The sequence below is a fragment of the Lycium ferocissimum genome, chromosome 7 (assembly GCF_029784015.1).
Source record: "Lycium ferocissimum isolate CSIRO_LF1 chromosome 7, AGI_CSIRO_Lferr_CH_V1, whole genome shotgun sequence".
Classification (NCBI taxonomy): domain Eukaryota; kingdom Viridiplantae; phylum Streptophyta; class Magnoliopsida; order Solanales; family Solanaceae; genus Lycium; species Lycium ferocissimum.
Window position 1 is genome coordinate 57,561,200 of NC_081348.1, and position 17,526 is coordinate 57,578,725.

The following is a 17,526-nucleotide window of genomic DNA, read 5'->3' on the forward strand; positions in this document are numbered from 1 at the left end:
ACATTTTGCTTCCAACTAGTATTTTCAATAGATGCAAATCTCATTTTTGTTGTTACAGCTCGAAATCACCCAACTAGCATGCCTCCATCATTGCCTCTATCACCCAATGTTTGTACGCTACTAACATACCATCTTCATCTATTATTCAATTCATCACCTCCACCATCATTATCACCACAACCTCATGTTCGTAAGTTATTGTTCCAGACACCACCATTATTATTATCCTCCTCGTCGCCGTTACCTCTATATATGTTATATTTGTCACCACAACCTTCATACGTGCTCGAATCTTCACCTTTGCAACCATTAATTCAACTACCTTCCTCGCGTCACTTGCAACAACTACCTTCATATGATTTGGAAAATTCTTTGTTGCAATACTTGATGGTAAAGTTGGTTCTTTTCAAAATTTTGCTGCTTTTTGTAGCCATAATTGATGTATGTGATGGATTTGAGTAGGAGGCTAAAAGTTATAGGATTTTCTCTTTGGTGTTCCTTCGAAAGGAGTGAAGTGCAAGGTTTAATTAAAACCATATATAAACTGGAAACTGCCGGTCAGTTTTGAAGTAGTACCAGTATGGTGTTCTTCTACTACTAATTTTTCAAAACTAATATCAATTTTTTTTTTTTAAAACGATCACAGTACACGAGTATTAAATAGTTTTAGCTACGCGTATAGAATTACTAAAACACGTTTTAAATAGATTGATCATAAAGAAAGAAAAATTTATACTCCCTCCGTTCACTTTTACTTGTCCACTTTGGACCTTTTTTTTTTTTTTTAAATTGTTTTTATTACATGGGGGGAGGGGAAGGGGAAATGAGGAAAGGGATTACAATGTGGGGATTCGAACCCACCCTCACCAACAAGGTGAGAGTTCAGGTAGCCAAACAACTGAGCTACTAAATCCCTACCCATAATTTAAGAAATAATAAATGAAGTATATAATTTACCAATATACCCGTATTAATTGATGCATATTTTTATTGGATTTGAAAAATGATTTGAAGTGAGTAATTAATACTATGGGTAAAACAGGAAAAAAAATATTGTCTTATCTTGATATGTGAAAAATGACAAATAAAAATGAAAATCTATTTTAGAAATAGTGGACAAGTAAAAGTGAACGGAGGGAGTACAATCTTCTTCCGACTAAAGCAACATTAAGCATTAGTCATTGGGTATTGAAAATATGTTAAAACTTTATAAATAACAGTAGTATACCAGCTCCAGCTCATGTTTTCTGTGTCAAATAAATGATACAACTGTAGCAACTTTTCACATACAATGGAACAAATATTAAGATACAATTGGATAATTTGTAAACTACTAAACCTAAACATATTCCTGATACTTTCATAGGAGGCAAATCATGAATAACAAATCAAAGAACAGTAAGAAAGTTAGAGCCACCAAAGAATCAAAGAATGTCGATCTTCAAAAATCTCTTGCAAAAACCAGCCCTTCTTAGTCCTCTCCTCAAGTTTGGATACTCTAATCTCTGGAAGTGTTAAAGCGTGTTTGAGGAAATTATCCCTATATACAACCAGTTGAACCATCTAAAATTTTCATCAAATCATCATGCAGGAAGTAGGTTTTCCTTCAATGTATTTGGAGGAAGTACTTTAGGAGCAGTAGGTTTTTCTGACTTGGAAAAGATGATGAGTATCTGCATCAAGACTAGGACCAAGACCATGAAAACTGCACAAAATACAACTGCTCCCCAAGAGAATGGACACCACTCGAAAAATTTTATCGCGCTAAAGAAAAGGAAACATGACCAAGAGATAACAACCTGCATATCAACGAAAATCTTCTTGTTAAACAGGAGAACAAATGGAAGTGACACAACTGTGGAACAGGCTATTTTATGAATTTGCTCCCTCCTCACCATTAAGGATTTTTTTGGTCTTCCAATATCTTGACATTCTTGGTCACCAAATGTATCCGTAGCAAGATGCCGGTCCAATAAAGCATCCTAACACCAGTGAAAGAAGGATAGAAGCATCAAGAGATCTATAACAATTAACCAGAATAAGTAACAGCGGAGTGCTTTGTGACTAATCAACACGACAATTTACAGTATTACAACGCGAACTTTGTTGGATGTCCCACATTAGACTAACGTATGGACCGTTATCTCCATATATGATTTTGGACAACCCTTACCTGAAGAGCTAGTTTTTGAGGTTTGGTTAGCTCAAGGTTCATTTTCTTCACATGGTATCAGCTCAAACCCATCCCTACTCTTCGTTTACAAAAGTTGGGTCCATGTTGTATCGTCTACGCACCAGATGTCTAGTCTTTGGTCGGATAGGGTGTGTTTGATGTCCCACATTAGTTGAGCGTACGGGTTGTTGTCTCCTTATTATATGGTATTGAGTAATCCTCACCTCAGGCCAGTTTTAAAGGTTAGAATTCAGCCCCAGATTCCTGTTCTTCCCAAAATTCACGAGTGTTCACACACTCCCAAGTTTCATTGCTTCCACTTTGGAGCACTTAGCCGCTAACCACCCCCCCCCCTCCCCCCCCAAAACCCCCCAAATAAAAAAATCTTCTCAGAGAGTCTTAGAGAGATAAATCATTGAGACATTGTATTCTTGAGGAAGTTTCAAATTCTACGATAAATTAACTAAGCCCCAATGTACAGAATTCTACCTTTACAACAAAAACATCTCTGCACCATTGCGCAATGCCACTCTCATCTTCTGGTAATTCCTGCATCAAACAGCGTTCAACACGCACATGGACCTACAAAGAGACAAGACATAAAATGTCAAATCATCATGAGCAGGAAGTCATATGCCCACAAAACTGTAATGTATGGAGTCATCCCTAATACTTGATGTCGTGCTTATTACTTTGCAAAACATAGAAGACATTTTAAGAACCCTACTTTTTCTGAGATTCTACCTAAAACTGCAATTGTATGTGAACACTGCAACAAATCAAAATGAAATAAAGAAATGATCCATTCATCTACCACTCAAGCCAGATATTAGATACTTTTAAAGAACAGCACTATAGAAACTTGATAACTTTATTGAATTGTTTTATAAAAGAGAAAAGAAAATAGATAGGGAGAGAGATTAAGGAGTTGGAAGAGAAGAAAGCCTTTGCTTCAGCAACTTTAGCCCATTTGAGAACACTCGTGCCACATTTGTTTTGGTTCCCGTTCATTCGATACTAAGAATCAGTAATCCTTAAGCAGATTCTTCATTAATCAAGAACCGCTGAATCCAATATATAATCGAATTATCGAAACAGCAAACTGAACTTTGCTTTTTGGAGACAGTACCATTTGAGCGCTTTCGTTTGTTTCTGAGGTAGAGGTTTGTTAACGGAGCTCTAGAATAGATGCTGCTCCACCCTTGTGAGAATTTTGTATTACATAGTTTCTTGTATCTATTCAACTGAAGTTCATTGTTCAAAACAAACAAGTATAGACAGATTATTTATTTGTCAGAAACAACAGAATAAGTGCATCCTCAGTTCTACACAAGCACCAGTTGACTCAAGTGGGAACAAGGGACATCGAACAAAAGTAAATGTAAATGTGTGTGACCATCTCATTTAAAGCTTAAGCTATTAGAGAGAGCACACTTCCATTTATTTAATTATGTTTGTCAACATGCCCCCTCACGTGCGGCCTGATTCTTTTTCAAGGGCCAAGCACATGATTTTTTGGCTCTGAGACTCAAACCCAGGACCTCTGTTGAAGTGGCTAACCTTTTCATCTAAAAGCTTAAGTTGTTTTTGAGAGCATACTTTTACTTAATTAATTATGTCTTTCAAGTTTCAACAGTAACGTTATCCAGATCTTATGCAGTGACCACTGACAAAGAAAGGAGCTTTGTGGACAATATAAATCAAGCATTCTGATACCCTATTAAGAGAGAACTGCCGCAAATTCTCAGATCAATGCACATACAGTGCATCTTTACTGGTCTCATTCATAAGTGTAGTGAAGATTTCAAGAAGAAGAGAAAGTCTTCTTTGTATTTCTTGATAATTTATATCCCATGACAATGGGTATTTATACAATAAGTCCTATAACTAAATAAAGAAAGAGAATATTACATAATCAATCTTATATCAATTACTCCTATAATTATGCTAGGAAATCCATATCAATCAACACTCCCCCTCAAGTTGGGGCAAAGATTTCGCACATGCCCAACTTGCAAACTATTGTATGGAAAGTCCATTTGGTGAGGCCTTTGGTAAACACATCAGCTAGCTGCTTTCCTGATGACACATGGAACAAACTCAAGACACCATCCGTAACTTTTTCTTTGATGAAGTGTCGATCAATTTCAACATGCTTTGTTCGGTCATGCTGAACTGGATTATGAGCTATACTGATTGCAGCTTTGTTGTCACAATACAAGGAAATCTTTCCCTTTTCAGACAATCTCAATTCCTCTAATAGCTTTCATAACCATAAAAGTTCACAAACACCCTGAGCCATAGCTCTATATTCTGCTTCCGGACTTGATCTAGCAACAACACTTTGCTTCTTGCTTCTCCAAGTGACTAGGTTTCCTCCTACGGGTGTACGAAGGATGTAGATCTTCGGTCATCTAGAGATCCTGCCCAATCCGCATCTGTAAAGGCTTCTATTTTGAGGTGACCATGTCTGGAGAAAAGTAGACCTTTCCCTGGCGCAGACTTCAGATACTGCAAAATGCGAAAGACAGCTTCCATATGAGGATCTCGAGGATCATGCATGAACTGACTCACCAGGCTGACTGAATAGGCTATATCTGGTCTAGTGTGAGAGAGATAAATGAGTCTTCCAACCAGCCTCTGATATCTCTCCTTATCAACTGACTTTCCAACTCCACTTTGTAGTTTGTGATTGCTTTCCATGGGTGATTCTGCTGGCTTGCAACCTGTCATACCAGTTTCTTTCAAGAGGTCCAGAATATACTTTCTTTGGGAAATAAAGATTCCTCTATTTGATCTAGCAACCTCGATACCCAAGAAGTATTGTAATTTTCCAAGATCCTTGATCTCAAATTCTTGAGCCAACAACTTCTTCAATCGGGTCATTTCCTCCTTGTCATCTCCTCTCATTACTATGTCATCAACATAAACTATGAGAAGAGTGAGTTTACCCTTTTGATGTCTTATGAAAAGAGTGTGATCAGCATTGCTTTGTTGGTAACCGAAAGAGATCATTGCTTTGCAGAATCTGTCAAACCAAGCTCTGGGAGACTGCTTCAGTCCATACAAGGCTTTCTTCAGTCTGCATACCTTTCCTTGACTCTGTTTATTACCAAAACCAGGAGGAATCTCCATATACACGTCTTCTTCTAAGTCTCCATGAAGAAATGTGTTCTTCACATCAAACTAACGTAAGTACCAATCAAGATTAGGCTATAGCACAAGACAAAAGAATTCTAATGGTGTTCATTATTACAACAGGGGCAAATGTCTCTTGATAATCCACTCCATAGGTCTGAGTAAATCCCTTAGCCATCAATCTCGCTTTGAATCTTTCAATCGAACCATCAGCTTTATGTTTCACAGTGAAGACTCATTTACAACCAACTAGTTTTTTGTCTGGAGGTGGTATGACAAGTTCCCAAGTCTCATTCTTTGACAAGGCTTTCATTTCTTCAAGCATAGCTTGCTTCCATTTGAAATCTGCAAACGCTTCCCTCCAATTTTGGGGAATAGACACAGAACAAATAGAAAAGGCAAAAGCTCTATAGGAGGGAGGCAAAGAATTATAAGAGACAAAGTTAGATAAGGGGTGTTTGCTGCAAGATCTGACTCTTTTCCTGTGAGCAATTGGCAAATCTAACTCATTAGGAACTATAGATGACTCACCAGATGAAGAAGGTTCGGCTTCGACAGATTGCATGATAGCTTCTTCTGCTCTATTCCTCCTTGAGTAAGTTATCAAATCAGGCCTATCCAAACGATCAACAGTCTCCCCCTGAATTCTTTGTCCAATTTCATTTTCTCTTGTTTCAATAATGGGATTAGGAAAAACCATCTCTTCTTCCTTATAATTCTCCCCGTGAAGAGGTGATGGTGTAATACTGGAATAGGACTCAGATTCTCGAAAGGTAACATCCATCCTGATGAAGGTTCTCCGGGAAGGAGGGTGATAACATTTGTACTCTTTTTGTGTTGGAGAATACCCAATAAAGACACACTTAAGAGCTCTAGGATCAAGTTTTCCAGAGTTCCTAGTGTGAACAAAGAAAACACATCCAAATATCTTGGGAGGAATAGTATAGTAATTTCTACCCTTAAAAGCTTCCAAAGGACTCTCAAAGTTGAGAGTTTTAAGTGACATTCTATTGATGAGATAGGCAGCTACTAGAATGGCATCGCCCCAGTAAGGTTTCGGTAGATTCATGGTAAACAAAGAGATCTTGCTACTTAAACAAATGCCTATTTTCCTTTCAGCAATCCCATTTTGTGCACTAGTATAAGGACAACTAGTTTGGTGGATTATCCCAAAAGACTCCAAGTAAGCTCCAACAGTTTTAGTCATGTATTCTGTACCATTCTCAGTTCGAAATATCTTTATTTTAGCCTCAAATTGAGTACAGATCATCTTATGAAATGACTGAAAACATGTGAAAATTTCACTTTTGGCTTTCAATAGATATACCCATGTTATTCTAGTGCAACAATCAATAAAAGTAACAAACCATTGACTACTAGATAAAGAAGGTGTTTCAGTAGGGCCCATACATCGAATGAATGGTCGAAAAAGGAATTGTGCTTTTATTGTCACTCGGAAGAATAAGAGTTTTTAGTGTGTTTCGGCATATTCACAAGCATCACAAGACAAAGATTCAAACTCGGATTACGAAAATAAACTAGGATATAACCTTTTTAAAGCAAAAAAAGGAAGGGTGTCCCAACCGTCTATGCTACTGCATTATTTCTTGGTTGATACTCTTATTTGTTCCTAAATAAGCCTGACTAGAATTTCGAGCTCCATTGATCAAATATAAGCCATCATACAATCTACCACTGCTAATCTTTTTCCCTGTTTGAAGGTCCTTAAAAACACAATGATCAGGAAAGAATTTTACACTACAGTTTAGTGCTTTTGTGATAGCCTTAACAGACAATAGATTAACAGGAAAGTCAGGAACATGAAAAATGGATGATAAGGTGATATCAGGGGTACAAAGGAGTGAACCTGTTCCAGAGACAAGGGTTAGGGAGCCGTTGGCTATTCGGACATAATCCCTTTTGGGACTAGGAGAGTAATTTTGAAGGCCTTTAAAAGAGCCTGTCATGTGTCTATTCGCACGAATCAATAATCTAAGAATTAAGTTTGAGCATTAAAGGCAATACCTGTTGCACATAATTGAGACTAGCACGCAAAGAGTCAAGTTTGTTCAAAAGACGACGAAGTTGTTGAACTTCATCCGGAGACAAAGTCTCTCCAGAAGTAGTATCTCTAAACGTCTCCACATTTTCTGCAATATTAGACTGACCAGCACTGATTTGTGAAAGAGAACTATTATCTGTTCCCTTTGTATCTCTCATAGTTTGAACAGTCATAGATCTAAATAATTTAGATGTGTTCCAAGAAAGAAATACCTCACAAACAGATGCCGTGGATAAACACTGTCGAAAAAAGAAAAAAATCTGAACTTGAAAAGTCGCCGGGAAACACGCCAGAAAAATCTGAAACAGTGGTTGTAGGTGCAAAATATCGCCAGAAAATAAAACTGTAGATCTCTAAAAAATAGTAGATCTCGCCGGAAAAAATGGCTGCCAAGCCGGAACCTTAATTTCCGGTGATCGGACAAAATCAAAACTAGTAGGGCTGACTCGGAATGTTCCAATAACTCCAACGGAAGAAAAAAATTCTGAAAAACTGACCGGAAGGAGCTTGTGTTGCGGACAGCCACCGATAGAGAGAAAACTCGACCTCTTTGAGAAAAAAAGGGAACCCTAGTACTGCGAGGGAGATAACTCACCTCTAAAAGGCAGCAGTGGCTCTGATACCATGAAGATTTCAAGAAGAAGAGAAAGTCTTCTTTATATTTCTTGATAATTTACATCCCATGACAATGGGTATTTATACAATAAGTCCTATAACTATATAAAGAAAGAAAATATTACATAATCAAAGAGAATATTACACAATCATTACATAATCAATCTATATCAATTACTCCTATAATTATGCTAGGAAATCCATATCAATCAACATGTAGAGACCCTTTTTACTAGAGTGTTGTGTATACTGACGTATATACTAACAATATTAGTTTTGAAAAGTGAACAAGTATGTAGGTATTAGCTTACCACAGAAGAGCATCCTCTAAGCAATCTTAGCAATGTCGGTCGAGGCTTATCTTTAGGAATTGCAAATGTTATATTATAAATTGCTGGAACAACGGAACGCAAATGGCTTACTGCTGCAACAAAACCCTGAGGAGAAGAGAATATTATCAGATAAACATTGACGGAAGATTTTCCCTTCAACCATATGCAGAAAAATAGATACCATAACTAGGCTACATGTAAACAACATTGTCAATGTTAAGAATCATTCCTCTGAATGTTAAAACCAGGATGAGGAACTGTTATTGTCGCCACATTTAAATCACATATAAGTTAGAAAGATTACATCACCTTGGTTCGAGGAATCAAAACATTCCTTGGGATAGGTTTTCCTGCAGAAACAGCATATTCTTGAGCTGCTAAAAGCTTTGCGTGTGTAAAGCGAGTTCCTTCTACAAAAACAGCCAACCAAAAAGGTTGGTGGAAATCATTTAGCTCTTGGAATCCTGACTGCAGTGAAAAACCGAAAGAAGAAATAAATGCAACAAACATAAGGAGAAGATCACAGTCCAAACAGATAAAGGTAGAGAACAGTACCTTCAAAGTGTTTTCATCCTTGGCCCAGCTTCTCTGAAGACTGATATTACCAGCAAACCACATTGACCATCCCAAAACCTGCAAGTCAATATTTCCTTTACCATTGAGCTAAGGAAGATGGATTAACTCATTCCTCAGTCAAAAAGCAGTATTTTTTTCCCAAATGCTGTCGCACAATGATGAGTTGATAGAATTGAGGTCACTTTACTAGATTTGTCATGTCTATTGAGCATAAGAGGCGAATTTTGACCCAAATGTCTCTTCTGGTATCATACACTTCAAACTAAAGATTTGCAAGTTTTTATGCATTTTGTTGGTCTTATTATAGAGGACAACAACAATAACTATGCCTCAATCTCAAGCAAGTTAATGTCGGCTATATGAATATACACTGACCATACTACTCTAGTTAAGTTCATCTTAGACCCATATAATAATAATAATATTATTATTATTATTATTATTATTATTATTATTATTATTATTATTATTGTTGTTGTTGTTGTTGTTGTTGTTGTTGTTGTTGTTGTTGTTACGACGACAACAACAATAATAATAATAACAATAACAATAATAATAGAACTAGAAGTTCTCTATATTTTCTGTTGGCATATAAATTTCATATAGGACTAAAAGACTCCTAAAAATATAAGACCTAAAGTACAAACATTAACGTGACTAAAAGTCTAAAACACAATACCAACTGATAGGAATCGCTTATATAGAACTTTTTCTTTCGCCGGTCTTATTAAAAGGGAAGTTGGGTGCACAAAGCATCCCATGTTAGTAGGGTCCAGGGAAGGGCCGCACCCCAAGGGGTGTGATGTATTCTATTTTATTTCAGTAGAAGGTGAAATAAGGTCTTTGCGTGAAGAACACACCAAAGAATTCACCACAATTGACAACGAGGAACAAGAAATGAAGGAACTTGAGTGAGGAGCAATGCATTCTATCAAGTGAATTGTGACTCAACTTCACAGATCCATAACTGTACCTATGTATACAATTTGGTTGTTCCACTTGAAGGAAATTCTCACCTTGAAGTTTGGATCTAGCGCTTTAGACAGTTCATTATTTAGACTCTCGTACAAAAACATTTTTTGTCATTTTACTGAAGTCGCATAATGTAGAGGAAATCACGGCGTGACCATGCAACTCAGTTTATGTGACCATGCCATGACATGGTCACATCAAATCTCAAGTGATCACACAAATATTATAGAAATTTGGCCAAATTTGACGTAGTAACACCAGTTCTTCACATGGCTACACCATGAATTCATCACACCAAGGCATTTCACATGATCACGTAAACTGATGAGATTAACATATTTTTGCTCTTGTTTTCTTATATGAGTGAGATTCCTTGAGAAATTATTAAAGATATATCCATGAATATGTAGGCAGTTTGGAGACTATATTTTAAGAAGAATATCAAGAAGAAACAACCTCAAGGGGAGGAAAAAGAGAGAAGAAGATCAAAAGTCGGGCATCAAAAGAGTTCTCTTCTTTTCCATCTTTTATTGATTTTATTATGCTGATTCTTGCCTCTTGTTGGGTTTTTATCTAAACATGCAGTAATTTCTTTAGTTGAGGTTACATGAATCTGTAACTCCTTTGGTTCAACAATTGTTTCTTGAATGATTAAGCTGTTCTTTTTACTAATAGTGTACTTTATATTAGTTAATGCTTTTAAAAAATCTTTACATTATTAGGTATCGAACAGAGATGTAATGTATATATAACTAATTCATCGAATAGAATTGAAGTCGCCAACTATAACGTACATCATAATTGGAATAGGCTTAACCGATTTCGGAAACCCTGCACAGATTGTGTGGTCTGCTGAGTGTAATTTGGCTTCGAGAAACTCAACCATGATAGACCCATAGAATTTAATGCATCTTTAATTGCATTAAGTGTAAAACTAGATTGGTTTCTGGAACCTCTACCTTAAGGATAGATAAGACATAATCATAAATTGGTTTAAGGAACATCGTAAAGTAGGTATCCCGCCATATAATTAGAACCTAAGCTTGAGCAATTGTGAGTTGAATTATGACCAAAAGACTGTAGGTGAAGTTGACGCTCGTTTCATTTGTTAGTTTGTGCTAATAAACCAATCACTCATTCAATCTCTTAAACGACTCCATAGGAAAGAACAACCGTGACTATTCCTCGTGGGATCGACAACTCTACCCACTTCTTTACACTTGAAAGTTTAGGGCTTTAGCTAGTGTCATGCAGCACACATCACATAAAAAGCTGATTCTGGATAGTAGAGGAATATAAGATGCTTTCTAGTCATCCCTCTCTAAAAGAAGATTTTTATGACTTGTCTGGTTTTGATGCCAACATTGCAGCCGCTATAGCAAAGCACAGCAAGCTATGGATGGGAGATTAGATTTAGAAAGAACTGACAAGATTAGCAAAGTTAAAGTATGACCCAATTGGTAGGCAAGTTGGAAGATATAAAAGGGACTTCTTGATAAGGTGATTCATTGAGATGGGCAGAAAATAAGAGCAGCCTAAAATGACCTGTTACAATAACTATCTACATCGGAGAGTATTAGCTTCTCTGCAAAACGCCTCTCACAATAGATTTTATTTCGATATTTCCAGACATAACCAAAGAAGGGAAAAGATTCTTCAAGTGTCTCAGGTCCATAAGTGATAAATGCCGCCAAATCCCAATACTGCAGAACAAATTAAATGAAGAGATACTGATGCAAGTTCTTCCCTTCTGAATCAGATAGATTTCTATCTGAAACAGGTTGATAATAAGTTCTTTCAAAGTTTCCTATTTGCCCCTCTGTTAGAGGTATTCCAGAAATGTTTGCGATCGAAAATAACTCTACGAACGAATGGATCGGATTGACTTGGAAAATGGAAAGATTTGTACAAGTTATACTTTTTGTCACTGCTTTGTGGAAAATCGTTGGGTATGAATATGTTAGATACCTGTGACTCAATTGGTAAAATAGTATCCTTGATCGAGATTGTAAAATATAAAGGCTTTCTCAGTTAAATTTTCAGAAGAGGGGTTTGGTTGCCTGTAACAGGTGTTAAATGTGTTATGCTGAGGACAGTAATCATCTGTTTCTGTTTCTCATTGTTGGTGAGTAGCTTTGAAACGTGTTCCTTAATCTGTGTGGTACTCAGTGGGTAGTGCCTAGGACACAAAAAGAACTCTCTTGAGCTGGATAAGAATGCAAGCATAATGGACAGATTAGAGGGATATGGAATACTATGCATCCTTTGGTCCGTGAGCACAAATTTGCAGTCATGCATAGACAAAAATATAAGCCTTTATCCACTGGCTTTTGAGTGGTATACCCCTAGAGGATATGAAAGAGAAACAGAAATTCATTGCAAGTTTTACATTTCCACCATTTCCTTAGTGATTTTCTGTTGAATAAAATCCAACTTACTTCAATCAATCAATCTACAACGCCTTAATCACAAAGTCCAACTTACTTAACAAAATAAAAAGAACATTATTCTAGTAGAAAACTGAGAAGACCATTAACCTACGTAGAAATTATAAAGCAATTGCCTTAAATGTATCAAAAAGAACAGGAATTTGTAATTATTGCAAAACCTAGAAGAAGGTGATCTGTTATAAACACAAGGTAGCAGGTGTTGAAATGTGAATTGGAAGAAGCAAAGAACTTTCTTGATTTTTGTGATACGTGAATTATCTTAGTTAATGAGTTAAAAAAGTTAATGTATTATTTTAGTTTGTTCATGAACTAGGAAAGATGAAAGTTGTTCATGAACTAGGGAGTATGAGAAGTCTAGAATTAAATTATGATACATGTTAGAAGAATTTCTATATACCTCGGTACTACAACATTTTATTTAAGTTAAGTTGGTGGAAGAAAATATTCCCCACTTTCTTCAAAGAGAATGATTGATTATATAAAGTTGAGTGGAACAAAGAAGAGTCGTTGCCTCACTTGTCTTCAAGAGAGAATTTGAGTGATTGAGAGCGCTTCTCATCCCCAAATTTTCCAACAGCAGGAGCCGTGTCTTCCCTCTTTTGACTGTTTGTTGAAATTATTCAAAATGGTAGAGAATAGTCTATGATTTCTGTATCATTGTAAAGCAATATTATATAGTTTTGCACTCTTTAACTGGACACTATCTAAAAATTATACAAAACGAAACTTGCGTTCAGCTGCAAATCCGACTTAGCAATAGCTAGTACTGGGAGAGCATATAACACAGTGAAAAATTCTGATGGTGTCAGAAACTTACTGGAAGATATGATAGAGACTTCTTTGCCAAAGCAATTGTGCTACCGAGGCAACCTACTCGCTGTAAATAACCATAGAGGAAAACATCAGAGTAAGTTTTCTTCCCAAAAGATAACATGAGAACAAAATGAATGAGATTAGAATGCTACTACTTTATAAAAGAAAAACATAAAAGCCATAAGTTCTACATAAAGAAAAAAGAGACCATTTAAACTCACAAAATTGAGTTCTCATTTTAACAATGTAGACTAAAATGGAGGAACTGACATCTTACTAGACCACCAGAAGTGAGAAATGACATATCAAAGATTTGACATCCAAAGTTTTTTAACTTAAGAAATGGATGCTTCTAGAAAGAGAAGGGATTTTGATGCATCAAGAAAGAGCAACAATTTGATGCTTCAAGAAAGAGAGAAACTTAAATTGAAGTAGACAAGCACCTGAGCTATGACCCATCCAACAAGCCAGTCAATGTCACTTCTATGGTTGGAGATTATTAGTGCAGGCTCTTTTCCTGAAATCAGTTATTATCAAAGAATTCAATAAAGCTTACACAGGAAAATGAAGATACAGACACCTTATCCGGGGAAAGAATTCAGGTAATAAAGCTGATGGAATCTACTTACCCATTAACCCATAAGTTTCTTGATTTGTGTATAGCTCAACCTGGCAGGAAGCACAAAATACTACAGATTTAGTCTTAAAGCACAACAAAAACCAATATGGTGAATGTTTTTAATGTGGCATTTTCCTTACATAATCAATGACTTTTTCTACCAGAAGAAAAATTTAATTTTGTATTCCACATGCATAACTACAAGACAACTCTGCCGCCACATACACCAACTCATAAAATAGTATTCAAGAAAAGCGATGAACTTCTGCTTTTCTTCCTACTACGGATAGTTATTTTTAACAGATTATCAATTAGAACTCGTTCTGGACTGCTTCCTGGCAAAAAAAATAATTCTACAAAAAGAAGAGTATATTTCTTAGTTACTTTAGCCGTCTGAAGCTATTTCAACAGAAGTTGCTCAACAAAAAACTGAAGATAGTGCAGAACAGCAAATAGTTCTTTTAATCAGATTATCAAATAGAACTCATTCTGGACTGCTTCCCAATCCCAAAAATGTAACTCTACAAAAAGTGGAGTAAATTTACACTGTGATGTTGAGTTATATTTTCCAAAATTCCAGTTGAGATTATCATAGGCTTTCTCGATGTCCAATTTGCACATGACCCCTGGTACCTCCCCTCTCATCCTGGTATCTATACATTCACTGGCTACCAAAGCAGCATCCATAACTACCCAATATTCTTCTCTTTTAGATAGCAAAATTAATTTGTTGAAATTTCTGTTATAGTGTAGAATAAAACCAAGAGTAAGTATTAGAATCTTGAAGCTCCCAAGATTATTCCAGTCTAACTACCCAATCGTTTTTTTTTTTTTTTTTTTTTTTTTTTTTGAACAACAAACTAATTCAACTCCTCAAAGGGTAGCAACCACCCATTCCATAAGTTTTCTTAGTATTGGCATTCCATTTGAGGGTACCTGTATGAATTTCCTAATAATACAGCCATGTTCTCTGAGCAGCAAGTACTTCCAATCCTTATGGTTTTTCCCTTGTTTTACTGTTTACCTCTTTCGTTCTTCTTCTTCCTCTCTTAACACTCCAATACGTTGTCCATACTCAATATCAAAGAGGCCAAACAAGATTGGTCTGTCATCTAAAGGTGGAAAAATGATCAACTTTCGAAAGTATTTTTACAACCATTTACTAAAGATCGAAGAGAGTAAAAGCCTTCTACAATATATGTTTCCCACAGCCAAAGTAACGTCAGGTGACATGTTATCACTCCCCAGGAATTTGGAAGAATCTCAGGCGAAGTGCAATAGATTACCTTGATAGAACTCTCCACCAAAACAGTATTGCCAAAGAAAGGGGTGGGTTGTGTGTGTGTGGGGGGGGGGGGGGGGTTGTGTTTCAAGCATTTGATAGCTCAAACGTACTTTTGCTGCACTAACATGTTGGATATAATTACTCCAGCATTTACAGTTGCATGACTTAACAGCACCCTCCAACATTTTTGGTGAATATGCAACTTTTTGCCCACCTATATATCTTCTAATTATATTTGAGATGAACATAAGTTGAACTGCAAGTGAAAGAAAAAAAGTACTTAAAAACGGGAGTGATCTCTTTTCTTCAGTTCTTGAAGAAAGCAAGAGTTTAGAATGCTCAAACACCATACTTCTGACTGTGGTACTTCAGATGGGGAAACTAAGTTATCACAGTTATGTGGAAGCACATTTAAGTTATCACCCAGAGCATTATGATTCTAAGTTCCAGCTACACTTAGATTATCTAGACATATTTGGAAACAAGAAAAGCAGTAAATTAAATATTGACATCTAGCACAAAATGCAAAAAAAGTAAACAATAAAATTTAACAGTAGTCTTCAAACACCTTAACATTTGCCCACCAGTCGAAAAGCCAGATGAGTTCCAACCATAACAATTCTGTTACTTCTTTGTTTATCCTTATGTATACCTTTTTTGTAAAGGGTCGAACTAGAATGAAGAGAAGTGCCTGAAAGTAAACGCATCCCAAAAAATCATTTGAATGTATTTCTATATAAAATGTGAACATGCCAGAAAAGAAAGACTTCAATTGAACAGCAAAATAAGCTAACATCAAACACAATGTTTCTACAATTGTTATTGTGCATTCAGTAGACTCTGATAATAGTCATGAATCATAGAGTGGAAAATTGGCAACAAATAAAAATAATTGAAACAAATATGCCTTAATCGTAAGAACAGAGCAAAATGAAACAAGCTAAAGATTGTAGTGGTTGAATGAGCTATAATCACAGATTATATTCACTTGATATAGCCATCAAGATATCAGAGGATTCTCTTCATAAGAATGCATCTAACTATACCTCCATCCCAAAAACTGTTCTGAGCACACTGTCCAATATAGTATTTCTAGGGGTCGTTTGGTTGCTAGTTAGGAGGTGAACTATTCATATATTAAAACCAGCATAACTAGTACCATGTTTGGTAGCATTTTAGTTCCTATATATAAAATTCAGCACATTAAGTACGGTGTTTGGTTACTAGTTTACAATCCCGCATAACTAATATATGTATAACTTATGATGGAATCCAAGTATTAGTATTTCATATAGGGTAGGGTAGAAGATGGAATAACTAATACATGAATAACCAACCTTGCAAATTAATCCCTGACCTGCATAACTCTAACCAGCAAACAAACGGCCCCTTAGCCAATTCCGTGCATTGGTTCACTAATTTTCTGGAAACTGTATAAATAACACAGCAATCCCACTTTGCAAATTTAAATATACATTTTAGAAACTAAGTTTAGAAAACAAAAACTTATGCATACAGACAAGTAGAGTACATCATATTAACGACAAGAAGGGTCAAGTAATCATAAATCAAGAAACCAACATTCCAATATACAATGTAGGCATAAAAGGGACAATTCAAATCAAGAATGTTGAAAGCCACAACATGCATGAAATGAAACAACCCAAAAATGTAAAAAAAAAAAAAAAAAGAAAAAAAAAAGACAAACTCAAGAACATAGACAAAACAGACATTCCACGAAAAACAAAAAGTAACGTGGGATCTAATCCAAAAACAAAAAAGTTGTTAGAATAAGGATGAAAAAGGGTACCTGAATAAAGTTGATAATGAGGCCAGATAAAAGGAAGAGAAGACCAATAGGAAGAATAATGGCGGCAGCGATTGCCATTGCTTACAAATTAATTACCCGCATCCAAAATAATGAATAGATAGCTATATTCAAGAAGAAAAAGGAAGACAAGTTGAGGTGGTGGAAGAGGGGATGGTATAGTTGGCAATGTGACAGTTTGTACGAATGAAACATTAGTTAAATGGGTAAGGCAGCCCCAACTGAAAATGTGCGCATGTTGCACCGCTGGCTTCTCAAAATTGTAAATTCAAATAAATCACTAATAATATAAAAAGAACTATTATAAATATTATTTTAGAAAAGTAATAACACAAAAAATGATAATAGCCTAGATAATCTTTAAAGTGAAATCTTCAATTCACTTCATCATCAATCTCCAGATCTATTAGTCTTTCCCGCAACTAATATTTGCACTGACTTTCATTTATATATTTAAAGAAGGACAAGGGCAAAAAGTGTAAGAGCAATAACAAAATATGCAATAAGTTGCTTCAGAAATATAGTGCTATGAAATCTCTCTAAAAAAATATTTATGGCAGTGTTATTTTCCATGAGAGTTGCTTTATTTATTTATATATTTTAGAAAAAATCACTACAACATGAAAACATGATAACATAAAGTATAAATATCATTATAGCAAT

The 17,526-nt window shown here is 35.8% G+C and overlaps 1 protein-coding gene across 1 annotated transcript; it reads right to left on the reverse strand.

Moving 5' to 3' along the window:
* Nucleotides 1–1,225: 1,225 nt before the first annotated feature.
* On the reverse strand, nt 1,226–17,083 carry LOC132065748 (1-acyl-sn-glycerol-3-phosphate acyltransferase PLS1-like). The gene is made up of 11 exons (XM_059459273.1): nt 16,846–17,083; nt 15,604–15,726; nt 13,761–13,800; nt 13,575–13,648; nt 13,136–13,195; nt 8,876–8,953; nt 8,630–8,788; nt 8,300–8,425; nt 2,663–2,755; nt 1,896–1,982; nt 1,226–1,799 (listed from the first exon to the last, which is right to left on the reverse strand). Exons 1-11 carry the CDS (start codon nt 16,921–16,923, stop codon nt 1,584–1,586), a joined length of 1,134 nt encoding a protein of 377 aa, XP_059315256.1. The 5' UTR covers nt 16,924–17,083; the 3' UTR covers nt 1,226–1,583.
* Nucleotides 17,084–17,526: the final 443 nt, after the last annotated feature.

Excerpts from the sequence above, each read along its gene's own strand:
- LOC132065748 (XM_059459273.1), bottom strand. The coding sequence starts at position 16,923 with ATGGCAATCGCTGCCGCCATTATTCTTCCTATTGGTCTTCTCTTCCTT. Across the intron at positions 13,801-15,603 it reads ACTGGTGGGCAAATGTTAAG|GTTGAGCTATACACAAATCA; the intron begins GTGTTTGAAGAC and ends GCTTCCTGCCAG. Across the intron at positions 8,426-8,629 it reads TTTTGATTCCTCGAACCAAG|GGTTTTGTTGCAGCAGTAAG; the intron begins GTGATGTAATCT and ends TCTTCTCCTCAG.